The sequence below is a fragment of the Alexandromys fortis genome, unplaced genomic scaffold, assembly GCF_014885135.2.
Source record: "Alexandromys fortis isolate MF-2015 unplaced genomic scaffold, M_Fortis_MF-2015_v1.1 scaffold_20, whole genome shotgun sequence".
Classification (NCBI taxonomy): domain Eukaryota; kingdom Metazoa; phylum Chordata; class Mammalia; order Rodentia; family Cricetidae; genus Alexandromys; species Alexandromys fortis.
In genome coordinates, this window is record NW_026067903.1 from 2,221,643 (window position 1) to 2,243,132 (window position 21,490).

General features: G+C 43.2%; 1 protein-coding gene across 1 annotated transcript in view; it reads right to left on the reverse strand.

Annotated features, from left to right (window-relative positions):
- Positions 1–21,490, reverse strand: part of Slc9a2 (solute carrier family 9 member A2) — a 78,890-nt gene that overhangs the window by 25,804 nt on the left and 31,596 nt on the right. The window contains exons 2-3 of the mRNA XM_050134754.1: positions 19,650–20,113; positions 13,315–13,565 (exon numbers count right to left, since the gene is read on the reverse strand). Coding sequence (XP_049990711.1) covers positions 13,315–13,565; positions 19,650–20,113 — 715 coding nt within the window. The remainder of the gene's footprint in view (positions 1–13,314; positions 13,566–19,649; positions 20,114–21,490) is intronic.

Here is a 21,490-nt window from a genome sequence, read left to right on the forward strand (position 1 = left end):
ATAAATGTCATTGCAACTAGTCTGTGGTGTCTATTTCTATGAAATTCAAAAGAGGCTCCAAGAATTCCTAAGGAAAGGAAGTTTCTGTTTCTTTTCTCCGGCATCTCGCTCACAATTTGGGGGCCACTGTGCCCTTTGCTCCCTCTCTTGCGGTAGCTATTCTGACACGGCATCTTTGCATGCCTCGGGCAAAGGTCAGATGAGGCACATGCTGGCAAGGTGGGCACTCGCTTTCTTCCTCCACTTACATCCTCTTCTCTCTCCACTGGGCACACAGCTCATGCCCCGACTGCCTGTCACATGCAAAGCATTTCATGCTCTTGACTACTGCCAGCTTCATGGGCACACAAGTTCCTATCAGTCCAGGATATCACCCCCAATCAACTCGAATGCCACCCATAGATGGCAATATAATGAGGTGCACGTGACAAGCATCTACCAAGTCTTCTATGAAGTCTATGGTGCCCACACAATACCAAAGGACTTTATTGCAAGAATGAGCTGAAGGCAAAAACAGAACAAGGGGACTCTGGTGAGCTCCCTCAGCTCCCACTGAGCGATAGCCAAGGAATAAAGCAACTTCCAGTCATGGCGGATCTGATTTGAGTGCAGAGCCACACCAACATGCATGACCCACGGCCTGTTCAGTGGGCTTCCTTAACCCAAGAGTATGACATGGGACAGTTGAATAAGGCAAAGCTCAGATGCTCTGAGATCAGAGCCAGCAGGTAGTCACAAGCCTGTGCCCTTGCAACAAACAGACACATTCCTCACATAAACGGTTTTATGTTTTTTTTATTAAAACAAAACAGACGCTCCACCTATGCAAGGAGTCCGCATTTAGACACAATGTCACCACCACCGCTAGAACAAGGAAGTGTTTCTTTTAGATTTATATGGGTGAAGAACATATAATTTATGTGGTTTCCAAAAGAAAGGGTAAGCCTTTTAAATGAGCCAATAAAAATGAGCAGCCAGAAACATGGCAAAGCCTGTGCATAGCTGAGAGCTTATACAATACGGGCTCGTGTTTGGAGAGCCTTTCCTAGGAGCCAGGGACTGAGCAAACACTATGTAGGGGCTGGGTCAGCTAATCCTCATAACCTGTTTATGAGGCAGGTTCTATTATCGCCTCCACGTTCGTACATAAGAGAACAAAGGAGGACTCAGCATCTCACAGCTAGTAAACGATGCTGCCCAAGAGCTTAACCAGGGACTCTGAAGCAAGCCAGTGCTGTTTAGACCTGACCCGCACTCCTGAGAGTTTCTTAGTGAGCCCAGTGGTCTTGTGGGAGAGAAAGCTTCCACTACTCGTCAGGCTCTGACTCCTCGCCTCTCAAGAATAAGGCTATCTGTATTTGTGCATTGGTTTCCTGGGTCTACTGTAAGAAATTAGGGCTTCACAGTGCATTTGATCATCTCACTTTCCATATGTCAAAATCAAAAATAATTTGAACTCAGCTTTAAAAAAATCATGATGTTGATTGAGCTGTGCTCCTTCTGGAAGCTTCCAAGGAGAATCTGTCCCTTTTTTTTCTGCTCTACCTTCTAGAGGCTGCTTAAAATCTTTGGCTTGTGGCCACATCATTCTGCATCTAACATTCCTGACTGTGATAATGATAACTCCTTTTCATAAGGGTTCTGTGATTCCCCTACACTTTTTTATTGTTATTATTGCAATCTCCCCGTCTCAAGAAACTACTTAAATCTCATTTGCAATCACCTGTTTATCATACAATGTAAATTATTAGCAAGTTCTATGAATCAGGATGTAGAGGTTTTTGGGTACCTACATCGCAGAGATCCAGATATTTTCATACTTTGGCTTCATATGGCCGGAGTAGCTGGGGATGGAATCGCAGGCTTTTGCGGTCTCACCCCTGAGCTTCCTAGGTAGCATGCCCTTCAGTTGTCATTCCCACACTGACAGCCTCATAAGTTGTTTAGGTCGGCTTTGAATTTTCTCTAGGGCATGGGCCAGCCTGGGATTTGCAATCCTCCTGCCTCAGCCTCTGGGTTACTGGATTTACAGGTCTTCACTACCAGGCTCAGCTTACTTAAATTTTTAAAGTCAAAGTTTCAGAAATTGAGATTACCTCATACAAAATAATGAGGCAAAGGTGACAGCCTTTTACAGGGGAAAGAGATTCAGCAACGAGAACAGCCGAGCTTCTCTTCAAGGTCAAAAGTAGAAAATTTGGATATAATTGACAATGGCCATATTAGTTCTTAAAACATTCTAATCCTATGGGCAGGATGTTTTAAGATCAAGATGTTTAAATATATAGACAAATGTGGAGAATAATGAATAGCAAGTGCTCGTTACCCAACCTCCCTCAGTGACATTTGTTTTTAAAGGGAAGCACCATCCATTATCAGATTGAAGCACTGTGCTTCTTCAGCCCATATTCCATTCCTTCTCTTCTTGGCTTCTAAAGTTTACAGTGATCATTTGGAAAACATATTTACAAGACTAGAGTAGTGCTGTGTAAATATGTTACCCACCCCTCCCCAACCACGATCTCCTTATTACTTAAGCACATGTAGAAGGCAAACATTAATATTTAGTTCATGATAGGAAGTAATTTAACAAACACCAGTCATTCAGATATGATTGAAAATTGTAGTTTTGGCATATGAATAGCAAGTGGGTTATTTTCTGTTATGCTACATCACTCACATGACCAGGAGAGATGTCCATGCTGGCCAGACCCTGATGGTAATGGAGTGGTTTACCTCCCAGCATCACTTCAAGAGGAGAAACACACTGAGCGACTACTATCATCTTGGTACCCGGAAGCACCTTGCTTGGGTAGCACCTGTTCATCCACAGCGTTGATGCATAGAAGGCATTGGACCAAAGTTTCCAAATATTGCCATTGTGGTCTACCATGAAAACTCAATATCCATGGTCACTCAGTCAGTGGCTGGAGGGTGCTTCCCTACCACATCGACTTTGCTGTTCTGGTGTGACTGCAGATCAAACCCTGTCACAAGCAGAAACCTCACAAGGCCTCAAAGTCTCAGATGAGATACTCTCTTAGGGAGGCAGAAAGAAGCAGTGTCATGTGAGCAGAAAAGAATAGAATCTCCTGGGACCCTCCTGGCTGGTTACATGACAGAGAGGACAGAGATGCAAAATTATGAGCCATGGTCTATGAAGATGAAGAAGAAGAAGGAGGGCAGAGCTCCAGCCTCCAAAAGCTCATGGTCTAAGGGGAGAAATGGTCATGAAGAGATTGCTGCTATACAACACTGTGGGAGCTAGACACAGGACCAGAAACGGTATACTGGCAGTGTCTTCTAGACCTGAGGCCATGACACTCATGAACTCATAGGAGCTGTAATCTCCTGCACAAGAACTGCTCAAGAGCAAGCCAATCAATAATCCAGCATGGAGTGGGAGGAGCTCATGACAAATTGATGACTTCTGGGGAACAGGGAGTCCATTTTCTTTGGAGATTTAGTCCCTGGTAGATTGCTGTTGCCCCAGTGGGTAGCCCTACATCCATGTGTTTGGTCTAGGTTGGTCTCTAAGTTATTATTTTTATTTTTAAAGAAAAAGAAGAGGACATGAAGTTGGGAGAAGAAGATGATGTTGGGGGCTTCAAAAGGAGTTGGAAGAGACTTGTGAGGGTAGGTATGATTAGAATATACTGCATACATATATGAAATTCTTAAAGGATAAATAATACTAAATCAAAAGAAAGGCTGTATTAAAAGTATGTGGAAGTAAATTGTTAGTTATTCCACAGAAAAAGGTGCAATTGTACAAATGTTTCATCAGTAAGAGGCCATTGAGTGTAATAGGAGCGGCGGGGCTGCATCCCCAGCACCCCGGCCACCTGCTAGCTTACGCCCTGAAATAATTACACGGACACTGTATTCTTTTAAACACTGTTTGGCCCATTATATCTAGCCTCTTCTTGGATAACTCTCTCACCTAGACTAGCCCATTTCTAATAAAGTGTGTAGCATCCCAAGGTGCGCTTATGGGGAAGATTCTAGCCTAGGTCCATCCTGGGTCGGAGCTTCATCGTGTGTGCCTCAGAGAGCAGAGCTATCGCGTATGCCCAGGAGAAGGGAGCATGGCGTCTCTGAGTTCACTTCCTCTTCTCCCAGTATTCTGTTCTGTTTACTGCTCCCACCTATGTTTTAACCTATGAGGCCAAGCAGTTTCTTTATTACTTAGCCAATGAAATCAACAGATTGATATATGACACTCCCACATCACTATGAAAAATAGAAAAAAAAAGCAGAGCTTCCCTTCAGCACCTGCAATGGCACAGTGTGAAGAGCCCCTGGCGACGATAAAATGTGATGCTTGAGTCCCTTACATAATGACAGAATCTAAGTGCTCCACCTTGTACATTCTGAAATGTATATGGATTATTTGTAGTGTCTAATACCATATAACCATTGTGGAATGACCATCATCCTCTGTATCACACGGAGTTGTGCCAAGAAAAAGCCCACACCCCCTCAGCATAAATGCACCTGCCTTTTACAAACATTGCCAACACACAATTGGTAGAATTTACAGAAGAGCTCACAGACAGATGAGTGCAACTTAAGAAAAGCAGGTAAAACTACAAGAATATTCTGATAGCCAGAGGAGAGGGAAACGATAGCATTAAAAGATCCCTAAAGGCGGCAAGGGTCAGAAAATGGTCGGTATACACAACAATCAAGAGCTTCTGCTGGATTCTGTAGCAGGGTGGGAGGTTGAGGTTGATATATTTGGCTGTAACTTTATCCAGCCCCCATCATCTCGGTCCCTATCTCTATTTCCCCTAAGTCCACTAGGAACAAGAAAAGTATCCATTGATGTGTATGTCGATTATATCTTTAATGCATCTTGACTCCGATCCTATTTGAATATACTCTTTATAGGAATAGTGCTTTGATATGGAAAAAAAAATCATACTCTAGGAGAAAAAAAAAATCTCTGGAGGGGCGTCACATGTGCAGAGGACAGATTTGGAAGGGCACGAGCCAAACCAATGCAGATAATTTGTTTCCTTCCATAGCTTGTCATTGCACTTTCAAAGCCCGCTCCCACACCTGGCCTATGTAACAAACCAAAACACGCACATGTTTTGACAGGTGTTAGGTTTCGCTGTGTGAGACCACATAGAGGTCAGACATACTGCTTTGTGATCATCTTGCCTCACTTTAACATAAATGTATGGTGATTATCGCCAATTTAGAGATGGAAAAGTAAAATCACTGTAATTAGTGGGTTTTGCATTCAGCAGCAATTGAGGTTTTCTTCATCCTCATATTGCTTAAAATATAGCATAGGCAAAGATCAGGCTAGCTAATACTCCCTCAACAAAGTCTTCAAGGATAAGACAGAGTTTTTCCTTAAATGATCTGTCATTTGACTATCTGTGAACAGAAAATTCTTCCAATGATTCCCATCTTCTATAGGAGGCCTTGACTCCAGTAAAGTATCCCATGAAGCTGACCTTCCATTGACTGCATTTCCTTCTATCATAATGTATACCTTAAGAGAGTATAGGCTCATATTACTCTCAGCATAGCGTGGTTCTGTACTTGAGTTTCTGCCACTTTCAGGTTCTTTGACTAGATGAGCACAATCTTTAAAACCAAAGAGACCCAGCATTAGAATTGAAAGCTGGTGGAGTCAGATTTCTGGTTGTAAAGATATGTAAGCGCACACATATACACGTATTATAAAGAAATTAATTTAATATTTTGTACAGACGTGCGTAGACATGCTTTCTGTGTATATTTACAGAGGACATACTTACTATTTATATGTTTATAAATTAAATACTTTTAAAATACAGTGATCAATTTTCTAAATTCAATTCTGACATTAGCATTAGGAGGCTGTCTTACTTAGGGATTTTATTGCTGTGAAGAGACACCATGACCACAGCAACTTTTATAAAAAAAACATTTATTTGGGGTGGCTCCCTTACAGTTTCAGAGGTTCAGTCCATCATCGTCACGATGCGGAACATGGCAGTGTGCAGGCAGACATGGTGCTAGAATAGTAGCTGGGACTCCTCCATACTACAGGCAACAGGAAGTCAACTGAGACACTGGTTGATACGCTGATCTTAGGAAACCTCAAAGCCCACCCTTACAGTGACACACTTCCTCCCACAAAGCCAAACTCCTAATAGTGCCACTCCCTCATGGGGGCCAATTACATTCAAACCACCACAGAGGGTCTCCCTAGAATTGGAGCTGCGTTATAGTATACTGGCTGATAGGTCATTGCACAATGCACTTGCTCTCATGACAAATCTGTATATGCTACTAAAATGTGCAAATAAAATCACAGGGACAACACAAACAAATCCTATACTTTCAATGAAATCTTTGCCAAAATGAAGGCAGAGTCAGAGTCCAGTCTTGCAATGATGGAGCCCCATTCAGTAGCTCTCTCTGCATTGATTAAATCCAGGTCTTATGGTGACTCTGGGCACAGGGCATGTTCTCAGAAAAAAGAGCTCACTCGTGTGAAGTGAATTAATTATTCCAGAGCGTGAGTTTACTCTAGAGTCATTTGTCTCTTCCAGGAAACCCAATGACCAAAAGAAAGTGGGTTTGACATATTATCAAATACAAATGAAAACTGCTTTCAGAGGAAGTCACCAGCATACAAACGGAATGACCTCTGTCAAATACGAATTTATGAAATAAATGGTCTTAACTACTGTATATGGTGGGTTAACTCCTACCAGAACCTTGTCTGCCTTCATATCCTTCCCGCTTCAATTTTTGCTTTACCTTTTATAATTTTTTAAGTTCCACCAGTGTTTGCATATCCCCCATCGGCACCTGGTGCAGATGTGGATTCACGCAGTGGGATCACACAAAGGGTCATAAGTCATTACCTACAGTGTGATGAGCGAAAAAAATCGCAGGCCCATGGAGTCTGAAGAGCGCTGAGTAAGACTACAAAGAGCCTGAAGAATGTGGTCTGCTCTTACCAAAGAAATTAAAGTAGATTCTGCCACATGGGCATGGTGGAGAGAGACCCCATGCATCGCTGGGCATGGAACCTGACCCCATAACACCCTTGTACAGCAGATGTACAAACCATGCTCAAGGTTGCTTGTGTGTCCTGGGAATGTGAGTTTGAATGGTGGCTTTATGAAGTTCCTTACAGTGTACGGCATGTGTTTTAGAACATTCTGTCTGTGAACCACAGAATTTGCGGAAATCCTTGGAAAGATGCAAATCCCTTGCTTCATCTGAGAAAATCCAGGTGTCTACACAAAAGGGTCGTTCTGAGTAGTTTCTAAACACACCAAAGTTGTAAGGGAGTAAGTGGGACATAGCCTGAGGGATCACAAAGGAGAAATGCATGGGACTCGCGACGAATCATCTTACTTAAAGCTTTATTAGAGGGGGACCAGGGGCTAACACAGGATCCGAGGGCTACTGTGTTCTAATTGTGTTTTTCAGCTCTTCTCCCTCCCCTGGTCTCCAACCAGGCACCTTCCTGCTGCTGCCAGCCGCACATCCTCTCCTGAGAAGGATTCCTTAGCCCTGGAGGCAGCTGGCCAAGTCAGGGCTGTGACCTCTGGCTTTTCTCCCACAGAACCGTTAGTTAGACTGTCAGTTGCATGCAAAACTGTGGCATGAAAGAGATCTGGACATCTGCTGCTGTGCTCATTATAACCCAGTGACACAGGTGGATCAAGCCCCAGGTGAGTCCCAGACACCTGCCTGGCAGATGGGAGAGTCGGCTTTCCTCCTCTCCCCAAAATTCAGGTCCATGGCGACCCCACAACATCTCAACCCGGAGGCTTTCATTAATCTTCCCCAATCCTCTCAAAATGCTCTTCTTTTTACCAAGAAGATCTAACTGAAAAGCATCATCATTTCTATCCATTTAAAAAAAAAAAAAAAGGTGATTTCCCCTACTGAAAAACACCATGATAAACACCGAGTCATAGATTGGGTTGTCGTCTGTTTTAGCAGACTGGCAAATCAGTGCTTTCCACCCGTACCAGGCTTTGCTTTTCATGAAACAGGGATGGTCCATAGAGCTTGATCCAATCACTCTTCCAAACTGGTGGGCCAGCCGCCGTCCTTCCTCTGAAACGTTTCCTGATATGAACTGGTTGGATAGATCTCCCTCGCTCTCCAGCAGCTGGGCTGCAGATACATAAAACCCAATAGCTATGTAAACCTTTCCTTGTACCTGACCACGCCACAAAGGCAGACAGCACTGACAAAGAGGTTCTGATGGACATGGGGAGTCCTTGCAGTCATGTCCCCAGAGATCTGTACCTGTCCTTGACGGGAGTCTGTTTGTTCAGAGAACCCAGCGATCCTGCTTCTTGGGTTGGTTTCTGCTCCTCTTATTCACACAGCTTTGTTCTCTTCTTTGAACTGAACACCTGGCTACAAGGGCACCAGATGACTCAACTTATCTCAAATAGCTAGGGATTAAGAGTGAGGTCACGTGGGAAGGCAGGCTCGGCCACTTGGCCAGACCTTTCGGGAGCACTGAAAACTCACAGCTTTCATGGAGGCAAAGGGAAAGCAGAGGAATAGAGAAAGAGGGATTAGAGGAGCACTTCAGCATACAGAGGAGCTTCACAAGGCTGTTCCTCACCGTGGAACACAGCCCAAGCTCAGAGTCCCCCAGGCCATGACCTCCCTGTGCAGAGAATAAATGAAGCGCAAACAGAGGCCTTGAAAATCAAGGTGAGGTAATCGCCTTAAGGTGCCCAATAGGTCACTAGAAGAGCAGGCCTGGACTCTGTGTTTAGATGGGTGTCTATCAGCAGAAACGTGGGATACACAATTTAGAAGGAAGAGATGTTGATTTGGGCCCAGGGATTTGTCCGTGTTCACCAGGCCTTCTTGCTTGGGCCTTTGGGAAAGTATGTCAGTGTGTATCTAAGCAGCTGCCTTGTGGTGGCAGGGAAATGCCAGGAGGCATGTGTCCCAGTGTCCCCTTTAGGAGCTCCCCAACCCCCTCTCAGAATTTCCATCCATCCATCCACGCCTACAGAAGGTCTTAACACCTCCCATAGGATGGTAATTAAAGCCTTTAGTCTATAGGTTTTAGGGAGTCGTTTGAGATTTGAACCCTAACACTCTTGCAACTCTAAGTCAGCAGTTCTCAACCTGTTGGTGGCGACCCCTTGGGGGTTAAATGACTCTTTCACGGGGGTTGCCTAAGACCATTGGAAATATCAGATATTTACATGATAATTCATAACAGTAGTAAACTACAGTTATAAAGTAGCAGCTTTATCCATTATTCATGACTATATGGTTGAGGGTTCACCACAGCATGAGCACTATATTAAAGAGTCATAGCATTGGGAAGGTTGAGAACCACTGCTCTGAGTTGTTTAGGGTCTGACAACTAAATCATAAAATCCTTTGCAGTTTTCTATGGTTTGAATTGTTTACTTGAAGTCAAGCGATCAATACAAGATAAAGATAAATATCATTCTAGGAAGTTCTAGTGAAAAAGTAGATGTAAGCTCCTAGATGCTACAAAACACAACGAAGACTGAGGAGAGAGCAGCCACAGCCCACAGATGTTATCCTTTGCTAGAAAAGCCCAGAAAAGCTAGAAAAGACCCAATTCATCATTTAAACCAGCATCACTAGCTTACATGACCCCAAACGTCCCCCAGTATCAATCTTCCCACTTTAGATCTGATGTAAACCAACAAATTACCAACACAGTTCTGTCAATCATTTCCTCCTAAAATTAAAGGAGCTAAAAACCCACATGACCAGGGCTTTTAGGGACCTTGATCTGCTCAATTTTACCACTTTACTGAATAAATTGTATTTATTTTTTGTCACAACAACATGTCTCTCATTCCCCAGAACCCTTCTGAGCAACTAATGAAGGGATCCAGACCCAGTACAGTATAGCAAACAAAGATAAGCTTTCCCATTCCTCTCAAAGCATAGAACAGATGACGTCAACCCTACAAAGGAGAAAAAGAAGAAAGAACAAGTCCTCAATGCAGGAGTGACCAGCTCAGTCACAGGCTGGATCCACACCTAGACCAGACCTGAACTCATCATTCTAGAAACACCTACATTCTAGAAATTCCATCTCCTTTCTTTTTCATGTTTCTTCTCTCCTCCCCATTTTTCTTAACATGGACTGGACTGGCTCAGCTTCTAGAGAGTCAGAATACAGCTGTAACTACCTGTCTGAGCCTCAATGTACACATTTATTAAGTAAAGTTAAAAACTACCACTTCCTATGTTTTTGCAATAAGGCAGGTACAATAATTGAAACAATAAATATAAAATATTTAGAAAGTAGTCTTCAGAGAAGAAACTCTATGGAATTATTAACCTATTTAAAATGAAATAAAAAAACCACTGACTATCAACTCCTCCAAGAAATGAAGCATTTCTGAAATCCCTGAAACCCGGGGGGGGGGGGAATCCACCCTTTCCCAGAGGGCTATAAGCTACAAGAGAGGTCAAACACTCCTCTTCAGGGCAGTGCACATATCAGACCCGAGGGGTTTGTGTGAGGTACAAGCTGAAGCCCAGAACTTGGTATCCAAAGGGAGATCACAAACTTCCATAAAAGGAAATTTTTTTTAATGGATTTAATTTTAGGAGAGCATCAAAGAATCAATCCAAGTCCTTGAGAAGAAAGGGTGAATCCCCCATTATCAGTGGGAAATCCTCAGGAGTATGTACTGAGCACAAAGTTCCAAATACTTACATGAAGTCAAGAATTTTCTAGTTACTAAAAGACCCATTAGTCACCTCTGCATCCCGTTCAATGCTGCTTTGATACAAAAAAAAAGTGTCCAGAGCTATTAATATACAACATTTGTGTGTAGATGGGGGTGTGAAAACCTTCCTGAACTTTAGGCCTAGTGCCACAAAAAAAAAAAGAAAAAAAAAAAGAACTCTGAAACACCTAGACATAGAAAGATGTGTCTTACACACACACACACACCCCTAAGTCCCACCTGGAAATACAGGAAAAAGCAGGCAGAAATGATGCTTCCACATTCAATGAGGTGTTAAAGCATTTGGCAACATCAGAAAGGGAAATTCAAATCTAAATCTAAGAATGTCCAGTGAAGGGCAGAAGCCCACCATCCCATCACATAGTAATTAATGTAGTTGTCAGTGAGGGTCCTGTCCAACTACAGCCTCATGACAGCAAACAGCAGAAGCAACAAGCTTTCTGAAGACCCAAGAACACTTGCCTAGATGACCTCACTCAAACCAAGACATAAATTCGACTTTCCACCCTGAAATCTGGTTTTCTTTTTAGCCTAAAGCCACGTCTTTTGCTCTGTAGAAGGAAATTTCTTCCCAGTCAGACTCTCCTGTTAACTTCCATGAGCACATTCCAGGACAGGCTGTCAGAATTCAGCTAAAGGCAAAGCTCCTGAACCAAGTCAGAGGGCTACAAGGGCAATAGGAGGTGGGGAAGGATGGAAGAAGTTTAGGGAGCACACCAGTATAGTAGCTACAGCCTGGGAGTTCATACATTGAGTGCCCACAAGTGTACCTGTGAGTGTACCCTAGAGAAGCATCACACCCACTAGGGGTTGGAGCAGTGCACTGACCACCCCACATTAGAACACAGAGCTCCACTTGTGAGAGAATTGGTGCATTGATGCAAATATGCCCATTTATCTACTGTCGAAGGACAGTGGCTGTGCAAGAATTCTGATCTCTTAGAATCTCTTACTTGGTTTTGTCCTTATTGGTCCTTATATTATTTTGGTACAATGTAGACATGATAGTTTGAATGAGATGTCCTCTGTAAGTTCGGGGCATTTGAATATTTGGTCTCCAGTTGGTGGAGAATTGGGGAGAATTAGGCGCAACACACTTCAAGCCTCCTCGTCTTTGCTCCCACACCCATTTCTTCCCTCGTGCGACTTTTCAACCACTCAGTACCTTCAGGGATCCCCACTCTGAAACATTGTACAACATGAGTAATTTCCTATGGCTCCTTTCAGTGTTCTAGACAAGTGACAGGCACACAGCCCACGGGCAGATTATGAAATCCAGGGTTTCTATGGACCTGTGTCTAGAACAACCCTGCTGAGAAATTAGACACCAGGGCCCCGTCCGTATGCTGTTGGCGGCCCTTGTAATTAGCTGATCACACATTTTCAATGGTGCTGCTCAAAGAACAGTGGGGACATTGGAAGTCACACGGTGATATGAATAGCAACCAGGAAGGTTTCATTACTGGGTCAAACTGGATTAATGCGTTGCTTTATTTAGGTTCTCTTTGAAACGGAAAAACCACCTAACCTTTAACTCGTGGCTTTTATGACGAGTTCGACTTCTCTTTACCTCCCCTTGCACCACAGACTCCATCTGCGTCTGAAATGAAAGTGTTGCTAAGAGGCATGCAGCCAGACACTCTTTAATCAAAGCACCACCTACATCAGGTCAGGGGAGAAAGCTGTAGAAAGAATGTGGCCTACATTACAGAGCAAACCCTAAAAACATTCTCCACACCCTAACACGGGCTGACTACAGCTTACAGGGTGTCACTGAATGTCAAGGCAAAAGCAAAGTAGGCGTCTGCTATTTATTTCTAAGGTCTTTTTCATTGACTATAGAGAGAATTCAATCATCATATACTGCCCTTGTTTGGGGTGAAACCCTCCGTTGACTGGTTTTCTTCAAGATAACATCTTGAAGGCCAGTGTGATCCAAATATTAGCACTCGGCAGCTCACATATACAAGCTTTTCAAAACCTCCTCCCAGGTGAGTGAATAAAACAGTAACTGTATCTTTAATAAATAAATTAGTATTATTTATTTCGAGATCATTTGAACCCTGTATCAAAATACTTAACTTCCATTTTAAAATAATCCACATTAAATTGCAGGATCATATCCATAGCATGCTGTATTAAATGAGTTTAAACTGTTGCCAGCAAGCCTACTGTGAGTTAGGGCATTCAAATGGGCCCACAGCAATGGCTCTAGAAACCCATGGACAGTTTCGGCGATGCAACCTGGCTGGAATATTTTGCAGCCTCCCACACAGAGCACAGTGAATGGGGATCAGCCTCCTAAAATGCTGATATCTGATCCAGGGCAACAATCAAGTTCATTGTTGCATTTCATAGGACACGCAAGGGTTAATTTTAGCACCTGTTCCGTGTCAGCTCCAGATTGTATTAGCGTTAAGTCTGGATAGTATGAACTAGGATCCAATTCTAGTTGTTCTCAGGATAAGAAAACCTAGCCTTTTACATAACACTATCAACTGTAATAGCCCCGAATGCACAGGTCCAAGGAATTGCAGGACCCAAAGACTGTGAGCGGTGAGACACTTACGCCATGATGCCTGAGAGGTGGAACATTTCAGCAGTGATGTAGGACAAGTAGCTGTACAGGAAGACAAACAGTGGCTCAATGACCCGGATGTTGTGTGTGAAACGCGTGGTGAAGGCAGCTATAAATCCCAGGAGGATGCCGATGAGCACCCCGCCAATTCCCACCACGAAGAAGTTCGCGATGCCCGCAAACACGTCGATGGGGTGGATGGTTTTCATCTGGCAGAACGACTTGAACAGGTTGTACAGGACCTAGGGAAAACGAGAAAACACACCACCATTGGCCCCTCAGGAGCCAGAGACATGTCAGTGGAGAAGTGCTGGTCACACACAAGTGTGAATATCATTTGTTTGAATTCCCAGTACTCTCGCAAATTTAGAGTTGGCATGGAGGCCTGGTTGTAACCCCAGGCAGGGGGCAGAGGCAGGGGGACTCTCAGAAGCCAGCTGGCCATCAAACTGGGGTGAGCTTTGAGATCTTGCCTGAGTAAACAAAGCGGAGAACAAGGGAGGAAGACTCCCTGTGTTAATCTTGGGCCTCCACACCCACATACGTTCACATGCATGCACCACATACAAGCACACATGCATACACATGAGAAAGAATAGAAACATGCCTCCCAGTTTGCCCTGTGATCACTCTGGGCACAGTCAACATTTTCAAAGAAGGAGCTGTTCAGTGTCACAGGAAACTACTGCGTAATTAATTTGCCACATAGAAGACGGCTGTGGCTTTAAATAAACAAAATCTTTGGCGAAAATTGTCTTGGCGTCTTGTCAGATAAACTATTTTGAGAAGTAAAGAAGGGCATATTGCAAAGCTACCGCCCAAATTATCCCTAAAGCATTAATTTTTCCAGCTACCACCTGGAAGGATATTTTAAACCACTTGCTTGCCTATTCTGCTCCCATTGCCATCGCACAGAAGTCTTGCGTCACACCGAAACTTATCAGTCTGCCTGATAAGGTTCTACCATAGAGCCATTACATGGCATGGGCACACCCTCTGGGGCAGTTACCCCACTGAAGGAGTCCTCCTCCCAGGAGAGCCATCTTCACTTATATCCCACCTTGTTCTCTACTATGTTCACTACTATGTATGTAGTGTTCCTGGTGACATGTAAAAGCACATAATACCAAGGATGTTTCTGAACATGAAGAGGCCACATATACTTGGTGTGTCTGTATGGTGTATGTGTGCTGTAGCTTCACACACACACATTCTTTATGCCTGAAAATGAATGAATTCACTCCTGCAGCTCAGCCCCGAAATAACCACACAGAAACTGTATTAATTAAATCACTGGCCCATTAGCTCTAGCTTCTTATTGGTTAACTCTTACATCTTAATTTAACCCATTTCTATTAATTTGTGTATCACCACGTGGCTCTGGCTTACCGGGTAAAGTTCTGTCTGGGCTGTCTCTGGTGGGGCTGCATGGTGTCTCCCTGACTCTGCCTCTTTTCTTCCAGCATCCACTTTAGTTTTCCCCTCTTAGCTCTATTTTTTTTTTTTTTTTTGCCCTATTGCAGACCAAGACAGATTCTTTATTAACCAATGGTATTTACAACATACGCAATGGGAATCCCACATCACCTGGTGACGCATCATAATTGATGTTTTCATATCTTTTCCTATTCCATGAGTTCTGGAAACCTCTCCTAGTGAAAACCCTCTAGAAATTCATTGAACAGTCTTTGCTAAAATGTCCTTTGAAGGACTCTGGGTATAAGACAAATCATAGTCTACACCATTACTCTAGTTGTTCCTAATATGAATTCAGTTTGGTGTGTGTTGTTTTTTTTGTTTTGTTTTGTTTTGTTTTTGTATGTGTGTGTGGGAGGGGGTAGAGACCAGGTTTCTCTGTAGCTTTGGAGCCTGTCCTGGAACTAACTCTTGTAGACCAGGCTGGCCCTGAACTCACAGAGATCTACCTGTCTCTACCTCCCACGTGCTGGGACTAAAGGCGTGCACCACCACTGCGCGGCTCAGTGTGGTATTTAGCCAATTCTGTGAGAGAAACCTTAGGGAGTTTATTCTTTGCCATCAGGTAAGCAAGTGTTGGGTAGGAAAAATTTCTAATATTCCACGAGTGTATGTTTTGAGGGAGCTTGTAAGCCAAGGCATGGTCTACCACCGAAAACCATTAGGTTGTTCTGACTTACTGGTTATGGCTACGGACAAGAGCTTCTTTCACTTTCTTTTTAAATTTATAGGCTTTTTTTTTTTCATTTTACACATGACCCCAGTTCCCCCTCTTTCCCCTTCTCCTGCCCCTCTATCTACCCCATTCTACTCCCCATCCACTCCTCAAAGGTGATAAGGCCTCCCTCGAAGAGTCAACAAAGTCTGGCATACCAAGTTAAGGCAGGACCCAGCCCCTTCCCCATATCAAGATTGAGCAAGGTATCCCACCATAGGGAATGGGCTCAAAAAAGCCAGTTCATGCACCCGGGTTAAGACCCTGGTCCCACTGCCAGGGTCCCCCAACCAAAACAGATCAAGCCACATAACTGTCATCCACATTCAGAGGGCCTAGTTTTTTCCCATGCAGGTTTCCCAGATGTCAGTCCAGAGTCAGTGAACTCCCATTAGCTCAGGTCAGCTGACTCTGGTTTTCCCAATCATGATCTTGCTATCCTTCTTGCTCATCTGATCCCTCCTCCCTCTCTTCAACTGAACTCCAGGTGTCCAGTCCAGTGCTTGGCTGTGAATCATTGCATCTGCGTCCATCAGTTACAGGATGGAGGTTCTATGATGGCAATTAGTGTAGTCACTAATCTGATTACAGGAGACGGCCAGTTCAGATACCCTCTCCATTATTGCTTGGAGTCTTAACTGATATCATCCTTGTGGATTCCTGGGGCTTTCCTTAGCACCAGGTTTTTTCCCGAATACCATAACTCTTTTACTGCTCTCCATTTCCATCCCTCCCCCAACCTAGCCATCTTAAGCCCTCATGTTCCCATCCCCCACCCCCTCTTTTTATCCCCTTCAAGTTTACCCAAGAGATCTCAACTATTTCCCTTTCCTGGGACCCTCCATTTGTGTCTCTCTTAGGGTCCTCCTTTTTATATAGCCTCACTGGGGTAGTGGATCATAACCTGGCTATCCTTTCTTTATGTATAATATCCACTTATGGGTGAGTACATACTGTATTTGTCTTTCTGAGTCTGGGTTACCTCACTCAGGATGGTTTTTTTTTTTTCTAGTTCCATTCACTTGCCTACAAATTTCAAGATGACATTGCTTTTTACCACTGAGTAATAGCCTATTGCATAAATGTACCACATTTTCTTTATCCATTCTCTTCAGTTGAGGGGAATCTAGGTTCTGGATATTACAAATAATGTTTCTATGAACATAGTTGAGCAAATGTCCTTGTGATATGATTGTGTTTCCTTTGGGTATGTGCCTAAAAGTAGTATTGCTGGGTCATTGATTCCCAGTTTTCTGAAGGCAATATAGAACAAGTCATCAGGAAAATGCAAATCAAAATGACTCTGAGATACCCATCTTACATCTGTCAGAAGGGCTGAGATCAAAAACACCGATGACAGCTTATGCTGAAGAGGATGTGGAGTAAAGGGAACACTCCTCTACTGCTGGTGGGAGTGCAAACTTACACAGCTGCTTTGGAAATTAGTATGGCAGCTTCTTCAACCTTTACACATAGCCATGTTCTTTCTGTGTCCCTTCTTTGCCTTCCCTGGGGCAGCCATCCATCTTCATCCACAGCACAGCTCCTGGCTGTGCATCCTTAGAGCAAGTGCAGGATGTGCCTCTGTATCCCCCACTGCGTTTACACACTTTGAATACTGAGTTAGCCAGATCTCTTCCTGAAATCTAACTGGATAAGGTACTTTCTGAGCAGTAGGAAGGCCATATAAACGGCACATCATTCTGAAACCAGCCTAACTTTGCTGACATTGTTAGAAGGAATCCAGCAAGTGTTCTTATTTCATAACAGGTTCACTCCAAAAATTCCACATTCATAGGCCCACAGTCTCCTCTAGCAAGGGTAAAATTTACATGTAAATGTAAGTCCCAATGGAATACCTGAAGCCTGAGGAAATAGAATAAGTGATAAATGTCTTTACTGTTACACAGTTTCCTAGTTAAAATTTAATATTGAAAGTTAATGGCAAATCACTGTTACTAAATAATAGAATGTATGAAGTAAGTTTTGCTACTAAGTTAACTTGTCTTAAAAGTATCCTAGAAGCTATTCTAAACTGATATAACTTATTAGCCATCAAATTATTTTCTCCATAATAATATCCAACTGGAGTTAATGAACATCTTTCCAGATTACAAAAAAAAATATTTTTGTTTGGCTCAGGGATCTTGTTTACAATAAAATATAACTAATGGAGAGCCACGCTTGTTTCCACGCTCACTGTCAAATGAGCCATGAATAACATTTGAAGGGTAAGAGCAAATGGGGAGAGTGCAGAAAGGGAGGTGAGGCCAGCACCCTTTCACCTGTTCGCCCCCATCCCACCTACAAAGCAACAATACCTTTTCCACAGGTTGTCTAAGGATCTGGTCATGAGAGAAGCATTTGGTAAGAGCTAATGGCTGCCATTCCCGCCACTAGTAAAGTCTCACTGGTGCCAAGTAACTGGCTCCAATTCAGAGTAACTTGACTGTAACCCTGAAGGGAGAGCAGTCTAAAGGGCTGTGGATGAGGGGAGGATCTTCCTCGTCCACGCCATCATCCTCGTCCAAGTTGAGAAGGCAAGGTGGAAATAACCGCTACTAAAGTTGAGGTCACAGGAGCTTCTGGCTCCGTATGTGGCATTGAAGAGAGAAGTAGAATAATTCTTTCTATTAAATAGTTCTTTGTAAAAATAAAAATATTGCTTATGGGAACAAGATGAGGACCAGGGGTGTGCTGGGTCAGTGGGAGTAGAAAGTGTGCATGTGAGGAAAGATTTCTCTATAAACATCAATAGCAGTCACACTGTCCCCAGACAGAATGTTCCCCAGAAGACGTCACTTCACAAGTATTGTATATGAACAGAGAGTAAATATGGATTTCATACATTATAAATATTAATGTCATTGCTTCATCCAGAGAGAACGTTCCCTAGTAAACATCACTCACAAGTGTTGTAGATTAGCATATATTTTACATGTACTATATATTATATCTATATGTTATGTACATTATATACACTAATGACATCACTTCTCACAGGGATCTGAGACCCCTTGAATTATTATTAAAAACTATTATGTTTAAAATAATCACAGAGGTAACCCATCAGGGATACAATGGCCACATTCATGTTTATGCTCCCTAATCTTGTGTTTGTGCTTTGTATTTTATGATGGTGCCATCTGTGCACTCTTTGTGGGGCCCAGTGAAAAATGAAAGCAGGAGCTAATTACAACATAATAAATAAAATGTAAGTAACTAATTAAAATATGTATTAAGAATTTCAAAGTCACAACATAAGATCATTCATCCAAATGAATGGCTCTGATATTATGAAATATGTATTCAAATTTTCTGAACCCTCCCCAGACATAAGGTTGCTAAAATCCTTAGACTCTCTTCAGTGACAGTGACAAGTGTCTTTGCAAGCTGACAACTGGTTGGTGAGTGGCAGATTCAGCAAGATGGGACCTGGTCACTGGAAAGAGAAAGGCAAAGTTCAACACTTGAGACTTTGCTTCTCATCTTCCACCCACATGGTTGGAGCATGATGACAAAGATGGAAAGTGAAATTAATAACCTATGGCCAATGATGTAGTAAATCATGCCTGTGTCAAAAGAACCCGAAGGGGCAGATTCAGAAGGCTTCTGGATAGCTTGGCATGCGAGGTTTGATATGAAGCTAGTTTCATGCCCTTTTGCCCGACACACACTCCCTCTGTATCTTTTCCAGTATAGATATACTAAACCAACGTATATGAGCTTTGTGAGCTACTCCAGAAAGAAGGAGGTGTGGGAACTCTCATTATATGGCCCATTGGTCAAAAATAACAAATGTCAAGCAAACTGAGGGTTGCAATTATTATCTGAAGATGGGCAAGAGACAGTCTGGGGACTGCGCCTTCGGCCTGTATACCCAATGCTTTCTCTAGAGAGACAGTATCTGAAATGATTTGACTTAGATGGAAGTCAGCTGATGTCCACTATAGAATCTACTATTCCGTGGCCATGTGGGGAAACACTTCCCTACATTTGACATTGTATCATGTTGTTAAATGCATAGCAAAAGACATTAGGTTGGTTATTCACTCTACAGTGAATAACTTGGGAAGCTTTAAAGATGTCAGTGATGTGTGGTCCCCAGCGATGTTCCAGGTCCTCCTTTACTCACCACTGTGACAGCATCATTGAGCAGAGACTCGCCAAAGACCAGGATGTAGAGCTGCTCATTGACGTGAATGTTCTCAAAGACAGCAAGCACGGCCACGGGATCCACGGCTGAGATCAAGCTGCCAAACAGCAGGTTCTGGAGCAGCGTGATGTCGCTGAGGCCGAATGCCTCAATCTGGCAGATGCCAAACAAAGACACCCCGATGCCGATGGAATTCCACAGAGTGCCTACCACAGCGTACCAGAAAATGGTGCCGAAGTTCTCAAAGAAGGGGCGAGTGGGCATGAAGTAGCCAGCATCCAGAACGATGGGTGGCAGGAGATACAGGAAAAACACATCCGTCTTCATGGCTGGGGGAGACTTTTCATCAACACCAAAGATGATCCCACCGAGTAGAAGTCCGACCATTATGAGAAGGCAGCTCTCTGGCACGATCGTGGGCAATTTGTGGTAGAGATGGAAACCTGGTAGGAAGAAGCACAGAGTCTGGGTTATCCAGGAGTTGTGGAGAAGGGATATTAGTCTCCATAGAAACAGTAAGCCAAACTTCAAATACTCCCAGTTTATGGTAATTGGCTTCTAGACTGCAAAACAGCCCACTTTAAACAGGTTACATTTACTTATTTACGTATGTGCAGGAAATGCTATTAAGACACAAGCTGAATTTTAAGCCAGAAATCAAATGCTAGAGATACCCATTGTTTACATGGCACAGTGTGGGGGTTTCTATACCTTTACTGCAGTTTTCTTAAAAACTGGGATATGGAAATGGAATGATAACACAATTTCACATATGTGTTAGAGACGGTCCTGTGTTTGCGGGCACACCTGGGACTGTCCACACACACGTCTGCTTGTGTCTCTGCGATCAGCAGTCCCCTCTCTTTTCTCTACCACGGGCTTCTGTTCAGGTGTTCTCAAGGTTAGAAACACACCAGGATCCTCCATGGAGAACGAGGTTGCTGTTTGCTTTCCTTCCTTCCTTTCCTGGGAGGTTCCTCTGCAGGTCAGGGCAAACCCTGCCATGTTGTTCCTTAGGAGGGAGCTGTCCACACCAGTTTTTGTTGTCGTTGCTGTTGTTATTTTAGTTTTGTGTGAAGAACAGAATATTTACCCAGCAATGGCTTCATCTGGTCAGAACATCCTAGACAGCCATAAGCCTCCCCAGCTCTGAGATGGCAAGCAGTGGCCAACACACCCAGTGAGTTTTCTTGAGTCCTCGTGTTTTTATATAGCAAGCACTTTCTTAAAGGACCCACCTTTCCCCAGCCCCAGACAATGCAATGATATGCTGAAAACAATTTAATTCTGCTGAGAACATCTTCAGACGTTCATCTCATTTCATCCTACCAAATCTCTAGTAGGGAGTTAACTTTGATGATTTTAAAAAACCACAGTGACCATCAAGACTCAAAGCCCTCCATAGTCACATCACACTGTTTGGGTCACGAGTCATCTTTGAGATTACTACTTTTTTTTCTCTGCTGTTGATAAAAAAAAAAATAGTAATTTCTTTATCTCTAATTTTTTTTATTTTAATCCTGAATATGTTTAATTTTTGAGATGTGGGATCCTTAAGAGACAAACAAAGCAACTTATTAGGATGTGTTAAGTAACTGGTTTATAAAGAATATATACACATGAACCGCCCCATCTGGAAGAGTTCCCAAACAAGAAACAAAACAGGTGATCTGTGAATTTCTCCAGTCCAGTACAAGGTAGGCTCAAGTCTCAACCAAGAGCCAGGTAAGTACAGAGGAGGAAGGTTTGGCTAAGGAAAGCACCCAAAAAGAGACAGGATGGTGCAGACATCAAAGACTAAACTTCTAGTCAGGGACAGA